At 44.4% G+C, this 25,206-nt stretch overlaps 2 protein-coding genes and 1 long non-coding RNA gene across 9 annotated transcripts in view; 2 read left to right on the plus strand and 1 right to left on the minus strand.

Moving 5' to 3' along the window:
* LOC115110910 (caskin-2-like) overlaps window positions 1-25,206 on the minus strand; it is a 147,811-nt gene that overhangs the window by 77,658 nt on the left and 44,947 nt on the right. The gene's annotated exons all lie outside the window — the stretch shown is intronic.
* On the plus strand, window positions 3,498-4,341 carry LOC135563686 (uncharacterized). The gene is made up of 3 exons (XR_010460437.1): window positions 3,498-3,598; window positions 3,997-4,077; window positions 4,233-4,341. It is a non-coding gene; the product is annotated as an uncharacterized LOC135563686 (long non-coding RNA).
* Window positions 4,453-13,761, plus strand: LOC115104304 (glutamine-rich protein 2-like). The gene is given in 16 exon segments (XM_065006132.1): window positions 4,453-5,204; window positions 5,310-5,395; window positions 5,483-5,628; window positions 5,992-6,094; window positions 6,321-6,398; window positions 6,816-6,840; window positions 6,843-6,937; window positions 7,026-7,100; window positions 9,300-9,455; window positions 9,735-9,853; window positions 10,540-10,605; window positions 10,736-10,837; window positions 11,512-11,686; window positions 11,892-12,003; window positions 13,259-13,376; window positions 13,590-13,761. Coding segments are annotated over 16 exon segments (2,337 nt in total). The 5' UTR covers window positions 4,453-4,495.

The following is a 25,206-nucleotide window of genomic DNA, read 5'->3' on the forward strand; positions in this document are numbered from 1 at the left end:
CTCTGGCCCTCGCTGGCCCTGTCTGGCCTTCTCTGGCCCTGTCTGGCATTCTCTGGCCCTGTCTGGCATTCTCTGGCCCTGTCTGGCATTCTCTGGCCCTGTCTGGCATTCTCTGGCCCCGTCTGGCCTTCTCTGGCCCTGTCTGCTATATCCCTTAAGACCCCACTAAGACACAATGTCCATCAGTTTCTGCCTCACAACTCATAGCAGCATATTGTATTTCCCACATACAGGCCCTTAGCCAGGGTCTCTTTCTTCTTACCCCATGGCAGAGGTTATCAGGGGATTGTTGTGGTTGATAAAGGTGTGCTCCGCTGTGACCCCACAGGGTACATGTCCTGGATCTGAGAGGGTAGCGAAAAGTCTGCCTGAGTGGCGCTCTGTGTTCACAGTGGCGTGAAGGATTCCAGGCCACCAGCCATCTTAGTCAGAGCCAGTTAATGGCTGACTAAAGAGTAACCGGGAGGTCGAGTGGATGGCTTTCTTCCCAATCGCAAATAGCTTCCTTATCGTTGGGACAGTAAAAGTCAGTGTACTTTACATTATGTTAGTTACTCATTTCCTACCCCTTTACTTCAGAGTTTTGCTTGTTGTCAGGAAGGCTTGTATTTAGGTTGTCCTGTCCGTTACCATTTGCAACATACTTGTGGGTGATGATGACCCAGATGTTGTGGCAGAAACAGGAAGGAGGTTGGGCACTCTGTCTAAACAACATCCTCACAGACCAACAGACAGGGTACTAGGGACATTGTGTCTGAGGAAGATACGGGTTGGGATGTCCCCTGGTTAGGAGCCCAGCTCCTTTGAGGGAATAGGATGATGCATACATTTTGCTTGTTGGTTTGCTGATGCAGGCAATTAATCATCATTGCCTACATCAGAACAGTGAGTGATGATCATCATCATCATCACTCAATATGTCCAATCAGCCTCACGAGGAGCTTTTTAAAGTGTCATAATAATCTCATAGGAAATTAACCATACCCTTGACTCAGAGGTCGACCGACTTTGATTTTTCAACGCCGATACCGATATTATTGAGGACCAAAGGCCGATACCGATTAATCGCCGATTTTTAAAACTGTTTATTTGTAATAATGACAATTACAACAATACTGAATGAACACTTATTTTAACTTAATATAATACATACATAAAATCAATTTAGCCTCAAATAAATAATGAAACATGTTCAATTTGGTTTAAATAATGCAAAAACAAAGTGTTGAGAAGAAAGTAAAGTAAATATTTGCCATGTAAGAAAGCTAACATTTAAGTTCCTTGCTCAGGAACATGAGATCATATGAAAGCTGGTGGTTCCTTTTAACATGAATCTTCAATATTCCCAGGTAAGAAGTTTTAGGTTGTAGTTATTATAGGAATTATAGGACTATTTCTCTCTATACCATTTGTATTTCATTAACCTTGACTATAGGATGTTCTTATAGGCACTTTAGTATTGCCAGTAACAGCATAGCTTCCGTCCCTCCTTGCTCCTCCCCGGGGCTCGAACCAGAACACAAAGACAACAGCCACGCTCGAAGCAGCGTTACCCATGCAGAGCAAGGGGAACAACCACTCCAAGGCTCAGAGCGAGCGAGAGTGACGTTTGGAAACGCTCCTAGTGCGCGCTAACTAGTCAGCCATTTCCCATCGGTTACACCAGCCTAATCTCGGGAGTTGATATGCTTGAAGTCATAAACAGCGCAATGCTTGACGCACAATGAAGAGCTGCTGGCAAAACGCAGGAAAGAGCTGTTTGAATGAATGTTTACTCGCCTTCATCTGCCTACCACCGCTCAGTCAGATACTTAGATATTTGTATGCTCAGTCAGATTATACCAAAGCATGACACGCTTGATAATATCTAGTAATATCATCAACCATGTGTAGTTAACTAGTGATTATGATTGATTGATAGTTTTTATAAGATAAGTTTAATGCTAGCTAAAAATTTACCTTGGTTTACTGCATTCGCGTAATTCTCCTTGTGGAGTGCAACAAGAGGCAGGCCGTTATTGCGTTGGACTAGTGAAAATCTGTTTTAGAACGAGGCAGTTAACTCCACCGTTCCTAGGCCGTCATTGAAAATAAGAATGTGTTCTTAACTGACTTGCCTAGTTAAATAAAGATTAAATAAAGGTGTGTAAAAAAACAACTTGAAATCTGCCCTAATTAATTGGCCACTCCGATTAATCGGTGGACCTCTACCCTGGACCCACCCATCAAAATGTGACAAATACAGTTGATTGTCTCTTTATTTGTCATTAGGGGTTGGGTTGGTTGCCAGGTTAGAATATTCTAGTCCTGTTTACAAGATTTGATCATGTTTTGCCTAATCTCATGTCTCTGAGATGCTTGAGGCGATCAATGAAAAGGTGGATAAAGTAATCCTTCTCACCCCCCCCCCCCCTTAAAAGACTTAGATGCACTATTGTAAAGTGGCTGTTCCACTGGATGTCATAAGGTGAAAGCACCAATTTGTAAGTCGCTCTGGATAAGAGCGTCTGCTAAATGACGTAAATGTAAATGTGGTCTCCTCCAGAAATTCCATACACGCAGGTCATATATCCCTTCCACGTTTACAGCTCACTGAACAACCTATTAGTTATTCAGACGATTTTTTGACGGCCTGTGCAGCTCAGTGGAGTCGCTATGCGTCGTTTCATGTCTGGGTGCATTAGACAAACCCACTGGAACTCTGATCAATACGTTCAGAGCCACCTGTTTCAACTTTGCTTAGTAAACACAACCTATTTCTAATTTGCAACACCCAGAGCACATGTGTGGGTTTACTCTGTCAACAAGGCCTTCAGCTGTGTTAGAGAGTGGAGTGGTTCCATATGGGCAGGGGTTATGTACTCTGACAAACATGGATTATCTGGAGACAGACAGGTCCTACCGCTGCTTTGTAACAGCTTGTGTATCTCATCTACTGCATATGGATGGTGGTGTCCTAGTAACCTCCCTTGGGGTGAAATGTCAACTGGATGGAGCCATGGAGAGGGGTTTTGGGATCCCTCCTAAATGAAGGGGTTTAGGATCTTCCTACTGATCTTCAAAGGAGGTAGCTTGGGAAATAGTCACGTATATGGCTTTGGTCCGGGGGGATTTCGACCTTACTGAGTCCCCTGACCGCTTCAAAGTTTCACAGAGTCTTACTTTGGGAGATTAGAGAACTGGGCTGAGTCAGTTTCAAGTGTTTTGGGCATGAAGAGGCTGTGAAAAAAGCTTTAGACCTAATGCTAAGAGATCACCATGCGTGTTGATTCACCCTGAAGATGGCACAGTGATTTAGAAATGTTGGAGGTTTGCCTAATACATTACTGGGAGCTTATATATCGCGTGTGCGACCCTCTTTATTTCTATAGCCTACGATTCAGTCATCATAACAGAAACTGTCAAAAGGTAATGATTGTGTTAAGTGATCTGACCAGTGATGTGAGGTTCTTTGAGCTTTGAGTCCTTCGAACACACTCTGTTGTGTTTCCAGTCTATGTCGCTGATCCAGGATCTGCTGAAGGAGATCCAGGACCTGAAGGAGTCCAGAGACGACCTGAAGAAAGAGGTCAAGAGCCTCCAGAACCAACTCAACCAGGTCAGACACACATCCATACTGGCAAACCCTCATAGTGAGGAGGGATTGCAGATAGATAACATTTGGCAACCTTGCTCATCTCCCTCATTAATCTACAGTAGGGGATATACCCAGTGCTCATCCCTAGGGAATCCTTCTCCATCTCACCACCCCACACAGTGGTGAAATATAGAGTCATGTAGAGCCCGATCCACCCTGGCCCTGGTCCCCTCCCTCCATCCCTCTCTGTAGGGGACATGGAGTCATACAGAGGGCAACAGCATCAAAGAGCCACAGCTTATCTCTGGCAACCTGGCCTGTCACTCACCCCAACAATAGAGTGAGGATAATAGGGATCATCCTACATGTCTGTTTCCATCTGGTAGCATGACGTTGCTCTGGGTATTTTTGGGTTCCAGCTGAATATGAGTGAGCTGGTTGACAGAATCAACGAAGTGGAACAGTACTGCCACCGACTGGACAACCTGGACTCTGCCACCGTGAGTTGGAACTGAGGAGACTACTTTCCAAGCTCAGAAATTATATACTACATTGTTAAGAGGAGACAAACAATAGTTTAGTACTGTAGTAGCTAACTCTAGTAAAAATAGGTTAATCATGACTTCCTCTCTTTCTTGTCTTCTCTCTATCACAGAAAGAGCTGCAGGACAGAGTTGGGCGTTACCCAGACCCAGATGAGCTCATCCAGTGTGTGACCTGGGACATCATGCAGACCACCTTGGTTAGCGAGCAACAGAATCTGCAAAAGGCATGTCTTATGTCTTGCTTGAAAGAGCGAGATTCCTTTATCAAGCAATCATATACAAGACATAGGAATAGACATTAGCTTTGTGTTGATGGTAGCTATTTCTCCAATAGGAAATCAAGCACTCAGTCCCTGTCCCCACATCAGTTGTCATGACCACCATGACTCCTTTCAGCGTCTCTGCCAATGCCAATACTGGAGCTGCTGCCTTCACTCCTGGCACTGTCAGCCAGCATGGGGGGGCGCTGCCCCAGCAGTCCCTCTCTGATGCAGCTGCTGCCTTCACTCCTGGCACTGTCACTGCCAGCCAGCATGGGGGGGCGCTGCCCCAGCAGTCCCTCTCTGATGCAGCTGTTGCCTTCACTCCTGGCACTGTCACTGCCAGCCAGTATGGGGGGGCGCTGCCCCAGCAGTCCCTCTCTGATGGAGCTGCTGCCTTCACTCCTGGCACTGTCACTGCCAGCCAGCATGGGGGGGTGCTGCCCCAGCAGTCCTTCTCTGATGGAGCTGCTGCCTTCACTCCTGGCACTGTCACTGCCAGCCAGCATGGGGGGGCGCCGCCCCAGCAGTCCCTCTCTGATGGAGCTGCTGCCTTCACTCCTGGCACTGTCACTGCCAGCCAGCATGGGGGGGTGCTGCCCCAGCAGTCCCTCTCTGATGGAGCTCTGATGGTGGGCAGCAAACCCCTGTCTCGTGTGGCCAGCGGGGCAGAGCGTTACCCAGAGACAGTGGAGGCCCTGAGGGACGTGGGCAGGCTCAGGGAGAGACACAACACCCTGGAGACCAGAGTAGAGCTGCTGGAAGCAGGCAAGGCTGACCAGGCCCAGCTCCAGCACCTCCGGGAGCTCCTACCTGACATGGGTAAGATAACAATGTGGAGATTGGATAGTGTATGGCTATTCTATGTTTTCTTTTACTGAATTATGTATTTTGTGTGGGATGACTATTTTTGTCCTGAATGTGTAGGGGACAGGGATGTGCCTGACAATCTGTTGGATCAACTGACTCATCTGAGAGTTCTGGTCGACAGCCTGATGGGTGACAGAGCCAAGGTGAGCGAGGAAGATGTACGCACGCACGCACGCACGCACACGCACACACACACACACATTGTTGATGGCCCCATGTCCCTGTCATAGCTGGGAGAACTGGAGCAGCTGATTCTGAACATAGGAACAGTTCAGGGCTCAGAGGGAGGCTCAGAAACAGCCAAAGGGTCAGACAGTGAGGACTCCTCTGACTCTCCTAAACAAGGACAGCTCAGACTGCAGATATTATACCTCAGGTAAACAACGACACATGAGCACACAGGAAGGCTAAATAGAAAATGATAGGATAGTTTATTATGGGAAACTAAGATGATATCATTTGGTAGTCTTAAGTCATATAACACAGGAGGTTGGCGGTACTTAATTGGGAAGAACGCCTCGTGGTAACTACTGAGCGAATCAGTGGAATGGTATGAAATACATCAAACACATGGTTTCCAGGTGTATGATGCCATTCCATTTGCTCTGTTCCGGACATTATTACGAGCCGTTCTTCCCTCAGCAGTTTTATGGCCAGTTGAGATGTGGTAGTTTCCATTGGAAGAGAGGTGGTGGCCTGCTCCTCATGGCCTGGCACCTGTTCCACCACTTGTGTTCAGGAATGCAGTGAAAGTGGAGGAAGAGGTGCTACTGCTGAAGACTGAGAACACATCAGCCAAGGCTGAGCAGAAGACCAAGAAAGACAGACAGCTACAGGATCAGGTTAGACAGACAGACGGACGGACGGACATACATACATACATACAGACAGACAGACAGACAGACAGACAGACAGACATACATTCCAGTGCATATAGACATTTGAATACACTGTCAGGTCTAACACCAGAGTGTAAAACCTTCAACTGTAGAATATAGCTGAGACAGCATCATCCATAATGTAGCAGCAAGTGGCCCCTGATGGCCTCATAATGCCCTCTCACCGCAGATGGACAACCTGAGAGGCATGCTGGAGGACATGATGCATGTCCCCTTCCTCCTCGCTGCTCTCCCAGAGCCTGCAGGGGTCAGAGCAGGGCCAGGGCAGCGGTCAGGCAGGCGGGCAGCAGCACCTGACGTGCCCCTCCTGCTCTGTAGATGTGAGCAGGAAGGTCAGCCAGCTGTTCCAGCGCTTATGAGAATCTGCAGGGTCTGGTTAGCAGATTCATGAATCAGCAGGGAGGAGGCAGACCTGGAGCAGAGGTACTATAGGCAGGCCAGGATAGAGGATGGAAACAGAATACCAAAGGGTTTAAATTAAATAATGGGTCTGTTATGTTGAACCCTGAGGAGGGACACGTTTAGAGATGATATGTAAGGGTGCTCTATCAGGGCAGCAGTGTGTTAAGGGAAAGGAGTGTGTCAGTGCCAGGCTCTCCATGGCAGTGGGGCCATGGCTCTGTATTACAGACATAGAACCCTGTCTCTCTGTTGTTTCTGCCAGAGCTCGGAGCTGATGAATGACGTTCAGGAGCCACCATGCAGCTGCAGGCTGAGTGTGAGAAGCTCCACGGCACAGCCAACCACCTGATTGAGGAGCACGGCCAGAAACAGGTCCACATCGACGTGAGTCTGGGAGGAGGGCCATAGGGGAATAGGAGATGCTCCATGCTGTACTTCTGTTCCAAACCAGAATAATGTATTTCTGTCACAGCATCTGTACAAGTCCATGGAAGAACTGGACGAGAAGAAAGCTGACAAAGAGCTTGTGGAGATGGAGATTGAAATCGTAAGTCTCTCACCACAACATGGCATAGTTTATCTTTCCTCAGTGTGTTATACTCAACCATGTGAACTCTCACAAGTTCTCATGTTGATGTTAGTCTAGACGAGCTTCCACAAGTCCATTCAAGACCATAGGGTACCTACAAATCCCAACATGCTCAAGTTCACCTGTACCAGCCCATGCTAAACCCTACCAAGGCCATAGAAGTCACCACAAGCCCATACGTGTCCATACACAAGTTCATACACACATGTATTTATCCCTACAAAACACAGGTAACTAATCAGGTTAATACAGGTTTCACTAATCCTTACAAGTCCATACAGGTTTCACCTAATCTTTACAAGTCCATACAGGTTTCACCTAATCTTTACAAGTCCATACAGGTTTCACCTAATCTTTACAAGTCCATACAGGTTTCACCTAAAGTCTTTTTCACCTAGTCCATACAGGTTTCAATCTTTTAAGTCCAAGCATTTACAAGTCCATACAGGTTTCACCTAATCTTCCATACAAGTCCATACAGGTTTCACCTAATCTTTACAAGTCCATACAGGTTTCACCTAATCTTTACAAGTCCATACAGGTTTCACCTAACCCCTACAAGTCCATACAGGTTTCACCTAATCTTTACAAGTCCATAGTATTTCAGTCCAGGTTTCACCTAATCTTTACAAGTCCATACAGGTTTCACCTAATCCCACAAGTCCATACAGGTTTCACCTAATCTTTACAAGTCCATACAGGTTTCACCTAATCTTTACAAGTCCATACAGGTTTCACCTAACCTTACAAGTCCATACAGGTTTCACCTAATCTTTACAAGTCCATACAGGTTTCACCTTCCAATCTTTACAAGTCCATACAGGTTTCACCTAATCTTTACAAGTCCATACAGGTTTCACCTAATCTTTACAAGTCCATACAGGTTTCACCTAATCTTTACAAGTCCATACAGGTTTCACCTAATCTTTACAAGTCCATACAGGTTTCACCTAATCTTTACAAGTCCATACAGGTTTCACCTAATCTTTACAAGTCCATACAGGTTTCACCTACCTTTACAAGTCCATACAGGTTTCACCTAATCTTTACAAGTCCATACAGGTTTCACCTAATTCATAAGTCCATACAGGTTTCACCTAACCCCTACAAGTCCATACAGGTTTCACCTAATCTTTACAAGTCCATACAGGTTTCACCTAATCTTTACAAGTCCATACAGGTTTCACCTAAACTTCATAAGTCCATACAGGTTTCACCTAATCCCTACAAGTCCATACAGGTTTCACCTAATCTTTAATAAGTCCATACAGGTTTCACCTAATCTTTACAAGTCCATACAGGTTTCAGGTCCATACAGGTTTCACCTAATCTTTACAAGTCCATACAGGTTTCACCTAATCTTTACAAGTCCATACAGGTTTCACCTAATCTTTACAAGTCCATACAGGTTTCACCTAATCTTTACAAGTCCATACAGGTTTCACCTAATCTTTACAAGTCCATACAGGTTTCACCTAATCTTTACAAGTCCATACAGGTTTCACCTAATCTTACAAGTCCACAAAGTCCATACAGGTTTCACCTAATCTTTACAAGTCCATACAGGTTTCACCTAATCTTTACAAGTCCATACAGGTTTCACCTAATCTTAAGTCCATACAGGTTTCACCTAATCTTTACAAGTCCATACAGGTTTCACCTTACAAGTCCATACAGGTTTACAATCCATCCACAGGTTTCACCTAATCTTTACAAGTCCATACAGGTTTCACCTAATCTTTACAAGTCCATACAGGTTTCACCTAATCTTTACAAGTCCATACAGGTTTCACCTAATCTTTACAAGTCCATACAGGTTTCACCTAACCCCTACAAGTCCATACAGGTTTCACCTAATCTTTACAAGTCCATACAGGTTTCACCTAATCCTTACAAGTCCATACAGGTTTCACCTAACCCCTACAAGTCCATACAGGTTTCACCTAATCTTTACAAGTCCATACAGGTTTCACCTAATCTTTACAAGTCCATACAGGTTTCACCTAACCCCTACAAGTCCATACAGGTTTCACCTAACCCCTACAAGTCCATACAGGTTTCACCTAATCTTTACAAGTCCATACAGGTTTCACCTAACCCTTACAAGCCCACACTAGTACTGCCATTTCCCTGATGGCATCTCCTCTCTTCCTGTAGAAAGCAGACAAGCGTGCCCTGGAGACCAAGGTGAGCCGCATGCAGTTTGACTCCATGACAGAGGAGCTCAACACCATGTTCCAGGAGCTGCTCAGCAAGATCACCGGCCAGGAGCAGGACTGGCACAAAATCATCACAAAATCTCCACGAGATGGAGTGCAGGGGGACTGAGCAGGAAGTTACCCTGCTAAATGGATGTTTATATAATAGGCCTACATGTCCATTGATACGCGCCACACGTGTTATTATTATGCTATCACCAATACATATATCTCACAAGTCTGTATGTCACATGTTTTTAAGTGTTTTACGAACGTGTTTATAGTGACAGATAGCATTGTTTGTAAAAAATCTCATGGAATGTCTGTCTGGTGTGTCTGGTGGTAGTTTATATCTTTGGCATCCCTGTAGTACATCTGTTGTCTATCTGTGTAGCTGGACCGGATTGAGCTGGATCCTGTGAAGAAGCAGCTGGAGGACCGCTGGAAGAGCATCCGTAAGCAGCTGCAGGCCCAGCCTGCCCCGAAGGAGGACGACGCTGCAGGCATCAGGAAGTAAGTCACATGTCACTGGTCACAGCCAGGCCCAGCCTGCCCCGAAGGAGGACGATGCTGCAGGCATCAGGAAGTAAGTCACATGTCACTGGTCACAGCCAGGCCCAGCCTGCCCCGAAGGAGGACGATGCTGCAGGCATCAGGAAGTAAGTCACATGTCACTGGTCACAGCCAGGCCCAGGAGGGATCATGGCTGGATAAGTCCAGGTTCCTCTATGGAGTTCTACATGATCATGCGTTCATTGTCTTCCTGTGTTTAGCGTTCATTTTATCTCTGTCTATATTCTGTCTATATGTCTATGTTCTGTTTGTATACTGTTGTTTACTCACGGTGTATGTACAGTATATACTGTATTCTGTTCCTAATATACCTACTACTGTACACACTATTTTCCTTCCAAATGATATACTGTCTATACACACCACGTACTTATATTCTGGATTCTGACACATGCTCACTCTGATATATCTACTCAGGATTGTTAATTGGACTTGTTCTGTCATTTCTTGTTTGTTTGTTTGTTTCCTGATTGTTTGTGTATTTGTATTGTATTTGCTAGACATTCTACTGCGCTGTTGGAGCTAGAAACAAAAGCATTTTGCTACACCTGTTATAACACCTGCAAATCTGTGTATGCGACCGATAAAGTTGGATTTGATTTGTCTTTGTTACGTCCCTTTCATAGACAACTAGTGGCAAGGTTCCACTGCATCTCCTGCGACCGCCCAGTCGATATGCTTACCCCAGGACCGTAAGTAAATGATAATAATGTCCTATTTTTATACAGTACACACAGACATTGTGGAAATTGAAATAATAGGATTATGGGGCTGTTTATTCACCTACCTCTCTTTCTTCTTTCTCTCTCCACTGGACAACAGGCACTTGGTCACCCTGCCCTCCACTCCTGGCCTACCCTCCCACAAGTCCAACCGACCGTACACCATCTATGAGCTTGAGCAGGTTCGCCAGCATTGCAGAAGGTGAGAGCAGACAGTCAAACATCACAACTGAAACTCTTACTTGGCCCCATTTTTAACCAGCAGGGGTGCCAGTGTCCCAATATCCAATATACAGTGTAGTCGACTTTATCCTACCCCAAAGACCTAACACCCACACTAGATCAGCCAGAAGTGTTCCATAGTTACAAGTGTCTGACATTAGCCAGCTCTCCCTCCATCTCAGCCTGAGGCCAGGGACCAACCACAGCCACTTTGAGATGGCCAGCTCAGAAAGGGCCATGATGCAGGTGCAGCGGATCCACACCATGATGTGTAGGCAGATAGAGAGAGTGCAGAGCCACCTATCTGGCCCAGAGCGCACCTACAGCCAGGGGGCTCTGAGGGAGATCGGGAGCTCCCGCTATCCACACATCCTGAGCCCGCTGCAGAGGACCAGCCAGAGTCTGCCTAAGCAGTGAGTCAGTCAGTCAGTCAGTCAGGCCAGGGTCAGGCAGGGAAGCCGGGAGCACATGTATTGAAACAGGGAAGGACCAAAAAGTTGTCCATATTGCTTTGTTATGGTTTAGAGAAGTGTCAGGGAGGCAAGGTGACCAAATTTAACTACAAACTATAAATACTGTACTGTCAGGTCTGTTTAAAACCTCTAGAAGTGTTTATCTTCCGACCTTCAACCTCCACTCCTGTATCCATCCTAGCGAGCGCATCCCTGAGATGGCGGACTACAGTTACCTGGCCATGTCCCGGAGCTGTGGAGGCAGCCACACCGTGACCTACCCCAACCGCCGCTACACCCGCCTGCAGCAATTCAGCCACTTCATCCAGGCTGAGGAGGAGACACCGCCCATCTCCAGCTCCCCACTGCGCATTCAGGTGAGTGAGGCCAACCTCACCTACTGTGGGTTACTGTACTGACAGACAACTAGACCACTGCCAGCCCATAGGAATACACCTGGTCAAACACGTTTGTTGAGCCATTTATACAAGTTATCATGTTGAGTACGGAGTATATTTGAGGTGTATTTGACAGTTGTTAGGTATGCAAATATTTGACCTTGTCCTTGTGTCTATTGGTCAGCCGGAGGAGGTAGACATCCTGGGATTGGATGGACATATCTACAAGGGCCGCCTGAAAACCAGATCGGTCAAGACTGTGGATGCCAGACTACCCACCATCTTTCCTAAAGACGGTACAGGGTTCTGGACTGGGATTATATTCAGCTCTACTCTACAGTACTGTGTATTTTTAGAGTAGAATTACATGTATTGACAATTGTGAACAAAAGCTAAAAAAAAAGCTAGACAAAAGCTGGACAATTGTGAACAAAAGCTAGACTACTTAATTCATGTTACTCAATTCAAGCAACTGCAGTGCAGTAAAACTATTCCCACTGGTCCATTTTGTATTTTTATGCCATCGCTCCAAAAGTCACCTAATGTTAAGTGTGACATGTCTGCATGCTGTGGGCAGCTGTCATGGTCCGGGCCTGGGAGAGAGGTGATGTCCAGACTCCAGTTCTGACTCCTCATTGACAGTGAAGCACACTTCCGAGGATTCACTGTCACCCCTGGGCCCAGTTACACAACGCGTCTTAAGATGATGATCACACCGTGCGTCTGTCCAGGCCCCAACTGCCCTTAGCCTGTTTCTTCTCTCTCGCTCCCTGGACCATGTGTCCAGAGTTGGGCTCGCAGTGCAGGGATGCAGAGATAAAGAGAAAGTGGAGTGTGGGGAGGAAGAGTGAGTGGGACATCATGGTGAAGGGTCAGGAGAGAATGGGGAGGAGACTGAAAAGTTAGGTTGGGTTGAGAAAGAATGTGGGCTGTTTGGTTGAGAATGAGAATTTGAGGAGGATACAGTACAGTGTTAAAGTGGTGTATGATGAAGGATTAGGAACGAGGGTCTGGAAAAGGACGAGGGTGAGGAGATTTAGGGAAGGAGAGAGGAGCTTAGTTTATGGGAGGAGTATTTTACGAGGGTTTAAGGAAGTGAGTTCGCAATAAGAATGGGCTGCAATGGGTTTGGGGAGGGCTCTGGTTGGTATAGTGTTCCACACTGGAAAGAACCCAATGTTACTATGTTATAGAAGATCAGGCCTGGTGTCTGTAACAGACTGTAAATATAACCTGGGGTAACACTGCTTGCATGCCATCATTTTCTATCTTAATATCCTTTTCATCTGTTCATATAAATCAAGCCCTGAAGGAAGAATGAGGGAGATGTGTTGTCCTGTTTTATGCCTGGGATTTGGTGTTGTGATTCCCAGTCATTTATGAGACCATTGAATGAGTCAAAATAGTATTGAAAGATTATTTTGCTCAAGACTTGGAAGAAGTTGTATGTCTGGTATGGGTGTGTAGGTACAGTATGGCTATGGTTGTGGTGGGGTCCTGTCGTTCCCTTGTCAAGGTCGCGATGTGACATTGCTGTTTTAATGACAGCAGGCATGTGCAAGAGCAAAGACAAGATCATGCGCTCCCAGTTCCAGAAGCCTGGCTGCACAGAGCCGGGCTGTGTGACCCCTGTGCGACCCCAGAGTGCAAAACCCAGCGCAGCCGCCAGGTAGGTCAACACCAGTGTCATTACCCATTTGCAACATATAAACCAATTTCACCAACTGGAATAGTGATTCATATGGAATGGTACTGAAACAACACTCACATGGAAATAGCATTATTTTTTTGCGATTGCTGCTGTGCAGCTGTTAAGGTTGATTGTAGCAGACACCTGAACCCTAACCCCTGACCTTTTCCCCCTTCCCCCTTTATCTCCCAGCCTCAGGCAGCTCTGTGCGGGACCGCCCATGTCTTCTTTAGGCTGCCTGTCCCAGGCTACCCTTCCCCAGAGCTCGTCCCATGCTGACACCACCAGCGAGCTGCTGCAGCAAGATCTGGAGCTTCACGTGGACCTGAGCCAGTCGGAGGAAGAGCCCGTCATCATCCTGTAGGGGGCGATGGAGAGCCCCACACACCTTATTTTTAATAAACTGTTTACAGCAGCACCAGGAGGGTATCCTGGTCTCCATTTTGTAATGGAGCATACAGACGTTGTGAAAATCAAGTCTGATATTAGTCAGTTAGGTTATTTATGGATGGTAATGGAAGAACACAACTCTAGGACCTATGAACACTGTTTCAATGCAACAAAATAGCTGAGTCACATTTTCAAGGTGTAGCTTTACAGGTCAAATACCTTACGTGTGGCTACATTACGATTTTGGTTTATGATGCCTGATTTTCAATGACCTTCATAGAGAAGCTTCCAGGCAGGTGACCTCAAATACCAGACTGTTTGGATGCAGAACAATACCACCATGGAGCAATTCATTTGACATATAGGGTCTTCTAGAGCAGTATCATTAAGGGCTTGAAATGTCTTCCCTCTCAAAGACCCAGTTTCTGTAACGTCTGATTCATTGTATTAGTGTCTCAAGTTGTTCCATCACATGTTAAGAGGAAAGACACTCATGTCATTACCACAAAAATGTACCCCTGTCGTGGACTCATAACAATGGTAGCCAGCCACCTGCATCTATTGGGGAAGCAAAGCAGCCAGGGTTGTAAAATCGGCCCAGATGGCGTTCCCTTCGAATGTCACCGTGCCTGTGTCCAGTTACAGCAGTCTCCTGGTGTCTGTGTGTTTTAAACAAGGGGGTTCGCTATGTGTGCCTCACTCTGGCATAGTGTATCATTTTTAACCATGGCACAGCATTGGGTATCATAGCATACTTTTAGCGTAGCGCCATGTCAGCACTCAACTGCAGTTGTCCGTGGGCCGGGGCATGGCACGGGGAGGGGGGTGGGGACACACACAGTTCAAAAAGCCTGTGTGAATGTAGGACAGGATATGAATGAATAAACTTGAAAGGACAAACTGTACTGTCATTGAGGAACGGGGTGACTGTTTCCTGAAGCATGGGCTTTGCTTACACACATTTTGTGTCAATGTGAAATATGATGTACATTTATCTATCCATGCCTTACACACCAGTGGCCAGTTTATTAGGTACACCATCTAGTACCGGGTCGGACCTCCCTTTGCCTCTAGAACAGCCTGAATTCTTCAGGGCATGGAGACATTGCTCAATTGGTATCAAGGGATTGAACTTTGCCAGGAACACATTTCCCACACCATTACACCACTGCCACCAGCCTGTATCGTTGACAGCAGCCAGGATGGGGCCATGGACTCATGTGGTTACGCCAAATCCTGACTCTGTCATCAGCATGATACAACAGGAACCGGGTTAAATCAACCAGGCAATGTTTTTCCACTCATCAATAGTCCAGTGTTGGTAATCGCGGACAACTGGAACTGCTTGTTTTAAGCTGATAGAGTAGAACCTGGTGTGGTCGGCTGATGCAATAGCCCATCCGTGACAAGGATCAATGAGTTGTGCATTCAGTCGCTTAGGTCACTCGTTTTTCCCATTCTAATGTTCATTCGGACAGTAACTGAATTCCTGGATGCCTGTCTACCTGCTTTGTATAGCAAGACACGGCCTCCTGAGAACGAGGTGGTGTACCTAATAAACTGAGTATAAGTGATCCCTTTCATAGCATTTGGACGTATTCAGGAGTAATGATGCTATTGAAAGGTATTTCAGGAGAGTATTTAAGACAGGCAGTTAATCTGAATGTAAGATTTCCATTGGTAGATGTATCTTTGTTTTCAAAGATAAATGGGCCTTCATGGAATATGTGATGTATCATATGATGTCCATATAACTGTTATGTGAACATATGTTGACTCATTAACTGTCTGCAATGAATTTGACTTGTGGTACGTAAATATATCTGTACTGTTCTACACAACTCCACCACGCTGTTATGACACACAGTTTCAGACACGTAACACATTAACTGGGCTGGATACACAGTTTCAGACACGTAACACGTTAACTGGGCTGGATACACAGTTTCAGACACGTAACACGTTAACTGGGCTGGATACACAGTTTCAGACACGTAACACGTTAACTGGGCTGGATACACAGTTTCAGACACGTAACACGTTAACTGGGCTGGATACACAGTTTCAGACACGTAACACGTTAACTGGGCTGGATACACAGTTTCAGACACGTGAACTGGGCTGGACGTTTTTCGAACTGGGCTGGATACACAGTTTCAACCACATCCTTCCTTTTAACCACATCCTAAGTGCTGCCACGCTGTGTGTTTATTGTCTCGCTTATATACAGTGGGGCAAAAAAGTATTTAGTCAGCCACCAATTGTGCAAGTTCTCCCACTTAAAAAGATGAGAGAGGCCTGTAAATCTTCATCATAGGTACACTTAAACTATGACAGACAAAATGAGAGAAAAAATCCAGAAAATCACAATGTAGGATTTTTAATTTATTTATTTGCAAATTATGGTGGAAAATAAGTATTTGGTCACCTACGAACAAGCAAGATTTCTGGCTTTCGCAGACCTGTAACTTCTTCTTTAAGAGGCTCCTCTGTCCTCCACTCATTACCTGTATTAATGGCACTTGTTATCAGTATAAAAGACACCTGTCCACAACCTCAAACAGTCACACTCCAAACGCCACTATTGCCAAGACCAAAGAGCTGTCAAAGGACACCATAAACAAAATTGTAGACCTGCACCAGGCTGGGAAGACTGAATCTGCAATAGGTAAGCAGCTTGGTTTGAAGAAATCAACTGTGGGAGCAATTATTAGGAAATGGAAGACATACAAGACCACTGATAATCTCCCACACTCGATCTGGGGCTCCACGCAAGATCTCACCCCGTGGGCTCAAATGATCACAAGAACGGTGAGCAAAAATCCCAGAACCACACGGGGGACCTAGGGAATGACCTGCAGAGAGCTGGGACCAAAGTAACAAAGCCTACCATCAGTAACACACTACGCCGCCAGGGACTCAAATCCTGCAGGTCCAGACGTGTCCCCCTGCTTAAGCCAGTACATGTCCAGGCCCGTCTGAAGTTTGCTAGAGAGCATTTGGATGATCCAGAAGAAGATTGGGAGAATGTCATATGGTCAGATGAAACCAAAATATAACTTTTGGTAAAAACTCAACTCGTCGTGTTTGGAGGACAAAGAATGCTGAGTTGCATCCAAAGAACACCATACCTACTGTGAAGCATGGGGTGGAAACATCATGCTTTGGGGCTGTTTTTCTGCAAAGGACCAGGACGACTGATCCGTGTAAAGGAAAGAAGTAATGGGGCCATGTATCGTGGAGATTTCCATCAGCAAGGACATTGAAGATGAAACGTGGCTGGGTCTTTCAGCATGACAATGATCCCAAACACACCGCCCGTGCAACGAAGGAGTGGCTTCGTAAAGAAGCATTTCAAGGTCCTGGAGTGGCCTAGCCAGTCTCCAGATCTCAACCCCATAGAAAATCTTTGGAGGGAGTTGAAAGTCCGTGTTGCCCAGCAACAGCCCCAAAACATCACTGCTCTAGAGGAGATCTGCATGGAGGAATGGGCCAAAATACCAGCAACAGTGTGTGAAAACCTTGTGAAGACTTACAGAAAACGTTTGACCTGTCATTGCCAACAAAGGTATCTAACAAAGTATTGAGAAACTTTTGTTTTTGACCAAATACTTATTTTCCACCCATAATTTGCAAATAAATAAATAAAAAATCCTACAATGTGATTTTCTTTCTCATTTGTCTGTTATAGTTGAAGTGTACCTATGATGAAAATTACAGGCCTCTCTCATCTTTTTAAGTGGGAGAACTTGCACAATTGGTGGCTGACTAAATACTTTTTTGCCCCACTGTAGGCCTACTTGTTCCTTTGTACTACAGAAACACTACTTGTAGGGATATATAGATTACTATAGTATTATGCAGTGTCATATCATTACTAAATATATATTACCTTACAGAAAATATCTCAAAAAGCAAAGTTACTTTTATGATGTGTTCAAAAGTGCCTTAGCAACCATATTTCATAAAAGCACAACAATTATTCTCAGCAAAAATAAGACCCCAGAACAACTCCAACACTTAGCAGATCATACCTTATTTTATTAAACATATAAATACACATTTCAACAGGGGAAATAAACACAGTACAGGAGAGAAATATCTATATAAAAAGTTGGATTAGAGAGATGTAAATGAGGCTCCATGAGAAGTTCTTGTTGTTTGACTTGTTTACGGATTCCCATCAGGCATTCTGCACATCTTGTATGGGTGAACATGACGATCGAACATTTCATAACACCCAGTTTGTACAGATATCATGGGGGACCAAACTGTCTACTGTTGATCAAGGATAATAAGGGAGAATGGAGACCGGGTCACATCACCACAGGAACCATAATCACCCAACACTACTGTGTCTGGGTGTGTTCAAGATTACCACAACAATACTGAGGAGGAGAACCAGTAATCCACACAGCAGAAACACTCATTATGGGACCATCCTCCCACCTTGTTAAAAACACAAACTAGAAAATCACCAGCAAAACTCATGCAGTTGACAGCAAACATTCCCCTTAATAGAACACATGAGTTAATGAATGAGGCGGGCGCTATGAACACCCCAAGAGGAACCCACCGTTGAGTTTCTAATGTCCATCTGAAAAGATCCATGGATTTAGAACCAGAACAGACCACATGGCAGCACAGTGGGCAGTGTCCCTTCTTTCTGGTGACATTGACAGAGGTCCACATTGGCCAGGTGGCATCTGTCTAGCTACCGCGACTGTCCATATTGTACATTATAAAATCATCCTCACAAAGGTCACAAGCTTGACAAATGTGATTTGACATGTATTCAACCAGAGGATCGTGTGAATATGATTGTCTGAGTGAAGGCGTGGCAGGCAGGCATAATATTAAAGCATCATTTAGTGAGGGCATGAATGAATGTGACATTATTTCAGAAAAAGTACCCTCTCTGTATACAACTGCAACCTGTTCAGACCTCCCATTCCCTCTTTATTGTGACAATTATAATGAGAATGATGGTGAAAATGGCTACCTTTCCATCTGTTACCATTGATAGATTTGCAAATGTTCTGACATGGGCTGTTGTATGAAGAGCTCACCTATAAGTAAGACTCTGGGTTATGAAGCATTGTTCATCAGTACACTGAATCTCATATATAAACATTGCCTGAACAATCATTTAGTAAATATTTTTACAGCCCGTACTAAATTCATAATTCTAGTTGACAAGACACTCAATTCATCATCAGTCAATCAGCCACTATTCTAACGGAGGGAATTACACGTTTTGAGCACTAGGAGAGGTTCTGCTAATCTGACCCATTGAAACGACTGTTTCTGCAGGGAATACATTCGGCCTCTCCCATTTAACCAGAGGTAAGGACCAGTTGATCTTCTGCTAGAGATTGCGTAGTAAATCACTGAGTTGGCCTCTACTCCCCATAGAAACCTCTACTAAAGAGGTAGCCTACTGGTGGCTCACACCCATCTATATTAGTTAAAACATTTGCAAACCAGATTAAATTCAGTATTGACGCATAACTGAGATCTCAATCTACGTCACAGCCCGGAATTACAGAGTTCAACGTTTTTTTGCACTTTGTTTCTGCTGGGCGCTATTTACAATGGAGTTCAGAAGATGTTTCCTGGTGTCACTGAAAACTGGTTTACATTATCAGTCGAAGAAGGTTTATTAGGCAAGTCAGTTAGAACAAATTCTGCCTTTAGTAATGACCTACCCGGCCAAACCCTAACCCCCGGACGATGCCCAGGCCAATTGTGCGCCACCCTATGGGACTCCCAATCACGGCCGGTTGTGATACAGCCTGGAATCAAATCAGGGTCTGTAGTGACGCCTCTAGAACTGAGATGCAGTGCCTTAGACCACTGCGACACTCGGGAGTCCTTTGACATCCATAGGTAGAAAATGTTCCCAAAAACAAGGATAAAAATGTATCAGCCTTTAAACTGGCTTCAGGCTTCCATCAAATGATTGCATACTTTGCTGTATCTCAACACAAACCGAATTACAGTATTAACATTTCTTTACACGTCTCCTTAAAACACCTCTGATGTGAAGGTCAGCTTTCAGACACTTTAAACCAAAAAGCTTCGAGTCCACATACTGAAGAGCCCACTTCTCAGACACAACAGCATGCAGTGGAGCCACTGAGTCAAGTTTCACTAAGCTACATAGTACTTACAAAATAGACATTTTAAAAAGAGATACATGGCTACATGAAACTTGACAAAATGGCTACAGTGTTTGTCCATGATCTGTACAATACAGATATCCATACCACAAACAATATTGAAAATATTTTTCTGGGCCATAAGATCAGCCGAGAACACAAAACCATCATCATTTGTTTTGCAGTCCCATTTTGTTTTGTCTGCTGGTTATTGTGAAATCTGGTCACATCGCTGGAGCGTTATTGAACCCCAAGGGAGAGTAGAGTTTTGAAAAACAACCAATGATCAAGCACTTTAGCAGATCACATGGCTCCTATCTGAAAGTAAATGCTCTGGCTGGGTCCAGGGCTCGACTGCATTGACAAAGAAAACTGCATTTCCCAGAGTCCTTTGAGGGGGGTCAGAGACTCCACCCCCTTAGTTTATTCCGCTTCCTCATATTGTTATTAGTGGTTTCTCCCAGTTCTTCCCAGGCTTTTATGAGTTATGATGAAGAGAGAGAGAGAGCACGATGTATCAAGACGTTATTCATAGTCATTTAGAAAAACAGAAAGAAAGGAAGGAAAAAAACAGTGGCGTGTCACGCCTTGGCCAACAAGACCCTTTAATCCATGACACCCAACCCCCTAGCTAGATTCATTAGGCTGCACATAGCCTGGCCCAGCTCCACCCTATCCTCCCCAGCCCCCTCCTTCCCACACACCTGGGTAAAAGTCTCATCTCTGGCCATGCAGGACCGGGATACAACAGGGGTCTGCTTACGCGCCCGGGCTGGGACACAGGGGGCCACATGGGGGGTCTGGCATGTGTGGTGGTGCTGGTAGTGGTGGTGGTGCATGTGGTGGCCTGTAGGGCGGGGAGGGGGCAGCCAGACGGGCTGGTGGTTAGGGGGTGATGAGGCCCAAGGACCCGAAGCCAGTTGTGGAGGAGGGGAGAGCAGGCCATGGACACCTGGGTGGGAACTCCGCCTCCGGGCTCCCGAGCAGTCTCTGACGCCCTCAGCTTGGAGGGAACATGGTGATGGTGTCGGGGGAAGTTAGGCGGCGTGGCTGGGGTGTTCCTTGGGTGCCACATCTGGGAAAACAGAGACACGTGGGGTTTAAAATGAGTGACTTACATTGAGTTAGATGCCAAACACTTCATTTTAACATTCTGTCCCAATGATTTGGTCATAGAGTGCTTCATTGCTGCTGCCTGCTGTGAACTCTATGTACCCAATAGAAGGCATGATTGGTAAGGTTTCATAAAACAAATAGCCTAGACTAAGTTAGTTATTGTTGTAGGAGGCAGTTCACTTGTAGACTTGGGCATTGTGTGCAGTACAACTGCTGAACATTGTGACGACAAGGTTTCTAAACCCTGCAGCCACCTACATCCATTCACTGTGGTAAACATGGCAGCTTAACATGTTGTGCAGTTGCACAAAATGTCAGATGTCCCCACTGAGGCCATGAATGACTTTATAATTTGTAAGACTGAGTGTGGTGCCTCAGGATAGAAACACCCCACCACCAACAGGGATCAGGTAGCAGGCTAGCAGCCATTACAGGACAGAGGACTTCTTAGCATTGCTGCAGGAGGTCAGGGCTGTTTTATTTCTAACACACAGCCACGGCCCCGCTGACATGAGGGTCACGCTAGCACCCAAAATGTGGATCTAATAGTATGAAAGGTGTCTAAAGTTGAAAAGGTAAATTGATTAGGTCACCAAACCAGATTATAGCCTGGGACAGGCATGGTCATAGCTAGCTAAAATACTAGACATTTTGAAAGTGGAGGGAGAAGAGTGTAGTGCAGCATACAGTATAGTATGGAGTATCGTGAGGCACAGTCTTAGTGTTGATGTGAGGTGACAGGTCTGTCAGAGTGAGCAGCAGCTGCTCCAGTTAGGAGATGGACAAGCATGGTTTCTGTCTGTCTGGGTCTGTGATGGTTGACCACACTGAAACTGCCCCTCCTGCAGGACCCAAGATGGTGATCCATACAGGGGGTTTCCTGTTTTTCTTGGGAGAGACTTGACCGAGTTTTGCTTTAAGCTGTGAATTATTCAACTTGTTTGTTATGGAAATCAATACTAAAGGAGATATTCAAATATTACTTATCTAGTCAAGTGATCAAATTTAGCTATAAAGCAATGAAGTCGACTGAGAAGCACTACAGCTGCTTAGACTGTCCAGATGCAGCTGTACGGATATAAGGCTTGGTCCTAGTGAAGCAGTGAGTAGGTAGACAGAACAATTACAATAACAACCGTATGCTGGGCTGTGTTTAGCTACAGTGCTGTGCTGAGAGGGTGGGGCTAGGGCCCTGTCTAGCAGGTTTGGCTGAGAGGAAGGGCAGGTCTGGACTGAACCCCATCTGCCGCCCACCATTACACAAAACACATACACACATTCACAAGGGAGTTTGAACACTACGTACTTTCAAGTTACAACTGTTGCGATATCATCCTTAATGTTTACAATAGTGGTACAGCTAGTAATAGTATTAGTGGTAGTGATAATAGTAGTGGTAGTGGTGTTAACAGTAGTGGTGATAATAGCAGTGGTAGTGGTGATAATAGTAGTGATAATAATAGTAGTAGTGGTAGTTGTGGTAGCGGTGATAATAGTAGTGGTGATAATAGTAGTGGTGGTAATAATAGTAGTAGTAGTAGTGGTAAGGATAATAGTAGTGGTGGTAATAATAGTAGTAGTAGTAGCGATAATAGTAGTGGTAAGGATAATAGTAGTGGTGGTAATAATAGTAGTAGTAGTGATAATAGTAGTGGTAAGGATAATAGTAGTGGTGGTAATAATAGTAGTAGTAGTGATAATAGTAGTGGTAAGGATAATAGTAGTGGTGGTAATAATAGTAGTAGTAGTAGTAGTGATAATAGTAGTAGTGGTGGTAATAATAGTAGTAGTAGTGATAATAGTAGTGGTAAGGATAATAGTAGTGGTGGTAATAATAATAGTGGTGGTAATAATAGTAGTAGTAGTGATAATAGTAGTGGTAAGGATAATAGTAGTGGTGGTAATAATAATAGTGGTAGGGATAATAGTAGTGGTGGTAATAATAGTGGTAGGGACAATAGTAGTAGGGATAATAGTAGTGGTAAGGATAATAGTAGTGGTGGTAATAATAATAGTGGTAGGGATAATAGTAGTGGTGGTAATAATAGTAGTAGTGATAATAGTAATGGTGGTAATAATAGTAGTAGTGAAAATAGTAGTGGTAAGGATAATAGTAGTGGTGGTAATAATAATAGTGGTAGGGATAATAGTAGTGGTGGTAATAATAGTAGTAGTAGTGATAATAGTAATGGTGGTAATAATAGTAGTAGTGATAATAGTAGTGGTGATAATAGTAGTGTAATGGTGATAATGGTAGTTGTGAGTATTAATAGTAGTGGTTGTAATAATAGAGATGGTAATAATAGTGTAGTGATAATGGTGAATAATAGTAGTAGTGGTAGGGATAATAGTAGTAGTAGTAGTAGTAGTAGTGGTGGTGATAATAGTAGTGGTAGGGATAATAGTGGTAGTAGTAGGGATAATAGTGGTAGTAGTAGGGGTACTGATAATAGTAGTGGTAGGGATAATAGTAGTAGTGGTAGTGATAATAGTAGTAGTGGTAGTTGGGATAATAGTAGTGGTAGTGATAATAGTAGTAGTAGTGGTGATAATAGTAGTAGTGGTAGGGATGATAGTAGTAGTAGTAGGGATTATAGTAGTGGTAGTGATAATAGTAATGGTAGTGATAATAGTAGTAGTAGTAGGGATAATAGTAGTAGTAGTAGGGATAATAGTAGTGGTAGTGATAATAGTAGTAGTAGTAGTAGTAGTAGTAGTAGTAGGGATAATAGTAGTGGTAGTGATAATAGTAGCAGTAGTAGTAGGGATAATAGTAGTGGTAGTGATAATACTAGTAGTAGTAGGGATAATAGTAGTGATAGTGATAATAGTAGTGGTAGTGATAATAGTAGTAGTAGTAGTAGTAGTGATAGTAGTAGTTGTAGTCGTGATAATAGTAGTGGTAGTGATAATAGTAGTGGTAGTGATAATAGTAGTAGTAGTAGTGGTAGTGATAATAGTAGCAGTAGTAGTAGGGATAATAGTAGTGGTAGTGATAATACTAGTAGTAGTAGGGATAATAGTAGTGATAGTGATAATAGTAGTGGTAGTGATAATAGTAGTAGTAGTAGTAGTGGTAGTGATAATAGTAGTACTAGTGATAATAGTAGTGGTAGGGATAATAGTAGTGGTAGTGATAATAGTAGTGGTAGGGATAATAGTAGTGGTAGTGATAATAGTAGTGGTAGGGATAGTAGTGGTAGTAGTGATAATAGTAGTGGTAGTGATAATAGTAGTGGTAGGGGTAATAGTAGTGGTAGGGTAATAGTAGTGGTAGGGGTAATAGTAGTGATAATAGTAGTGGTAGTGATAGTAGTGATAATAGTAGTAGTAGTGATAATAGTAGTGGTAGTAGTGATAATAGTAGTGGTAATAGTGATAATAGTAGTGGTAGTGATAATAGTAGTGGTAGTGATAATAGTAGTAGTAGTGATAATAGTAGTAGTAGTGATAATAGTAGTAGTGATAATAGTAGTGGTAGTGATGATAATAATAGTGGTGGTAATAGTTGTGGTAACAGTTTGATTAGTTTACAGGAAGGTCCTAGTAAAGGAGTAAATCATTATATTTGGCCAGGCTATGGGCTCAAACCAGAACTTCTCCAACAGTATGTATGTCTTGTTTTGTCATCAGAAGGCGCAGGGTAGAGCTTGTGCAGTCCCACAGCAACACAAACAGTTACATCCCTCATGGGCTCACACACCAGAGGGGAAACAGGTGAGATGACAAATGCCATGTGCTACTACTACTACCACCACGACTACCACCACCACTACAACTACCACCGCCACTACCACCGCCACGACAACCAAAACCACCACTACGACTATCAAAACCACCACTACGACTATCAAAACCACCACTACGACTACCACCACCACCACGACTACCGCAACCACCACCACGACTAAGAAAGCCGCCACCACGACTACCAAAACCACCAAAACAACCACTACGACTACCACCACCACGACTCCCACCACCACCATGACAACCACCACGACTACCACCAGTCCACCACCACTACCACCACTTGAGTGCATTACCCACTTTCCATGAATTACATTATGTACAGAGTAATGAAAATAAACAATGTAATTCAACTGGTTGTGGCTTCTATTCATCAGATTGAGTACATATTA

This window comes from Oncorhynchus nerka, linkage group LG21 (genome assembly GCF_034236695.1).
Source record: "Oncorhynchus nerka isolate Pitt River linkage group LG21, Oner_Uvic_2.0, whole genome shotgun sequence".
NCBI classification, from domain to species: Eukaryota; Metazoa; Chordata; class Actinopteri; order Salmoniformes; family Salmonidae; genus Oncorhynchus; species Oncorhynchus nerka.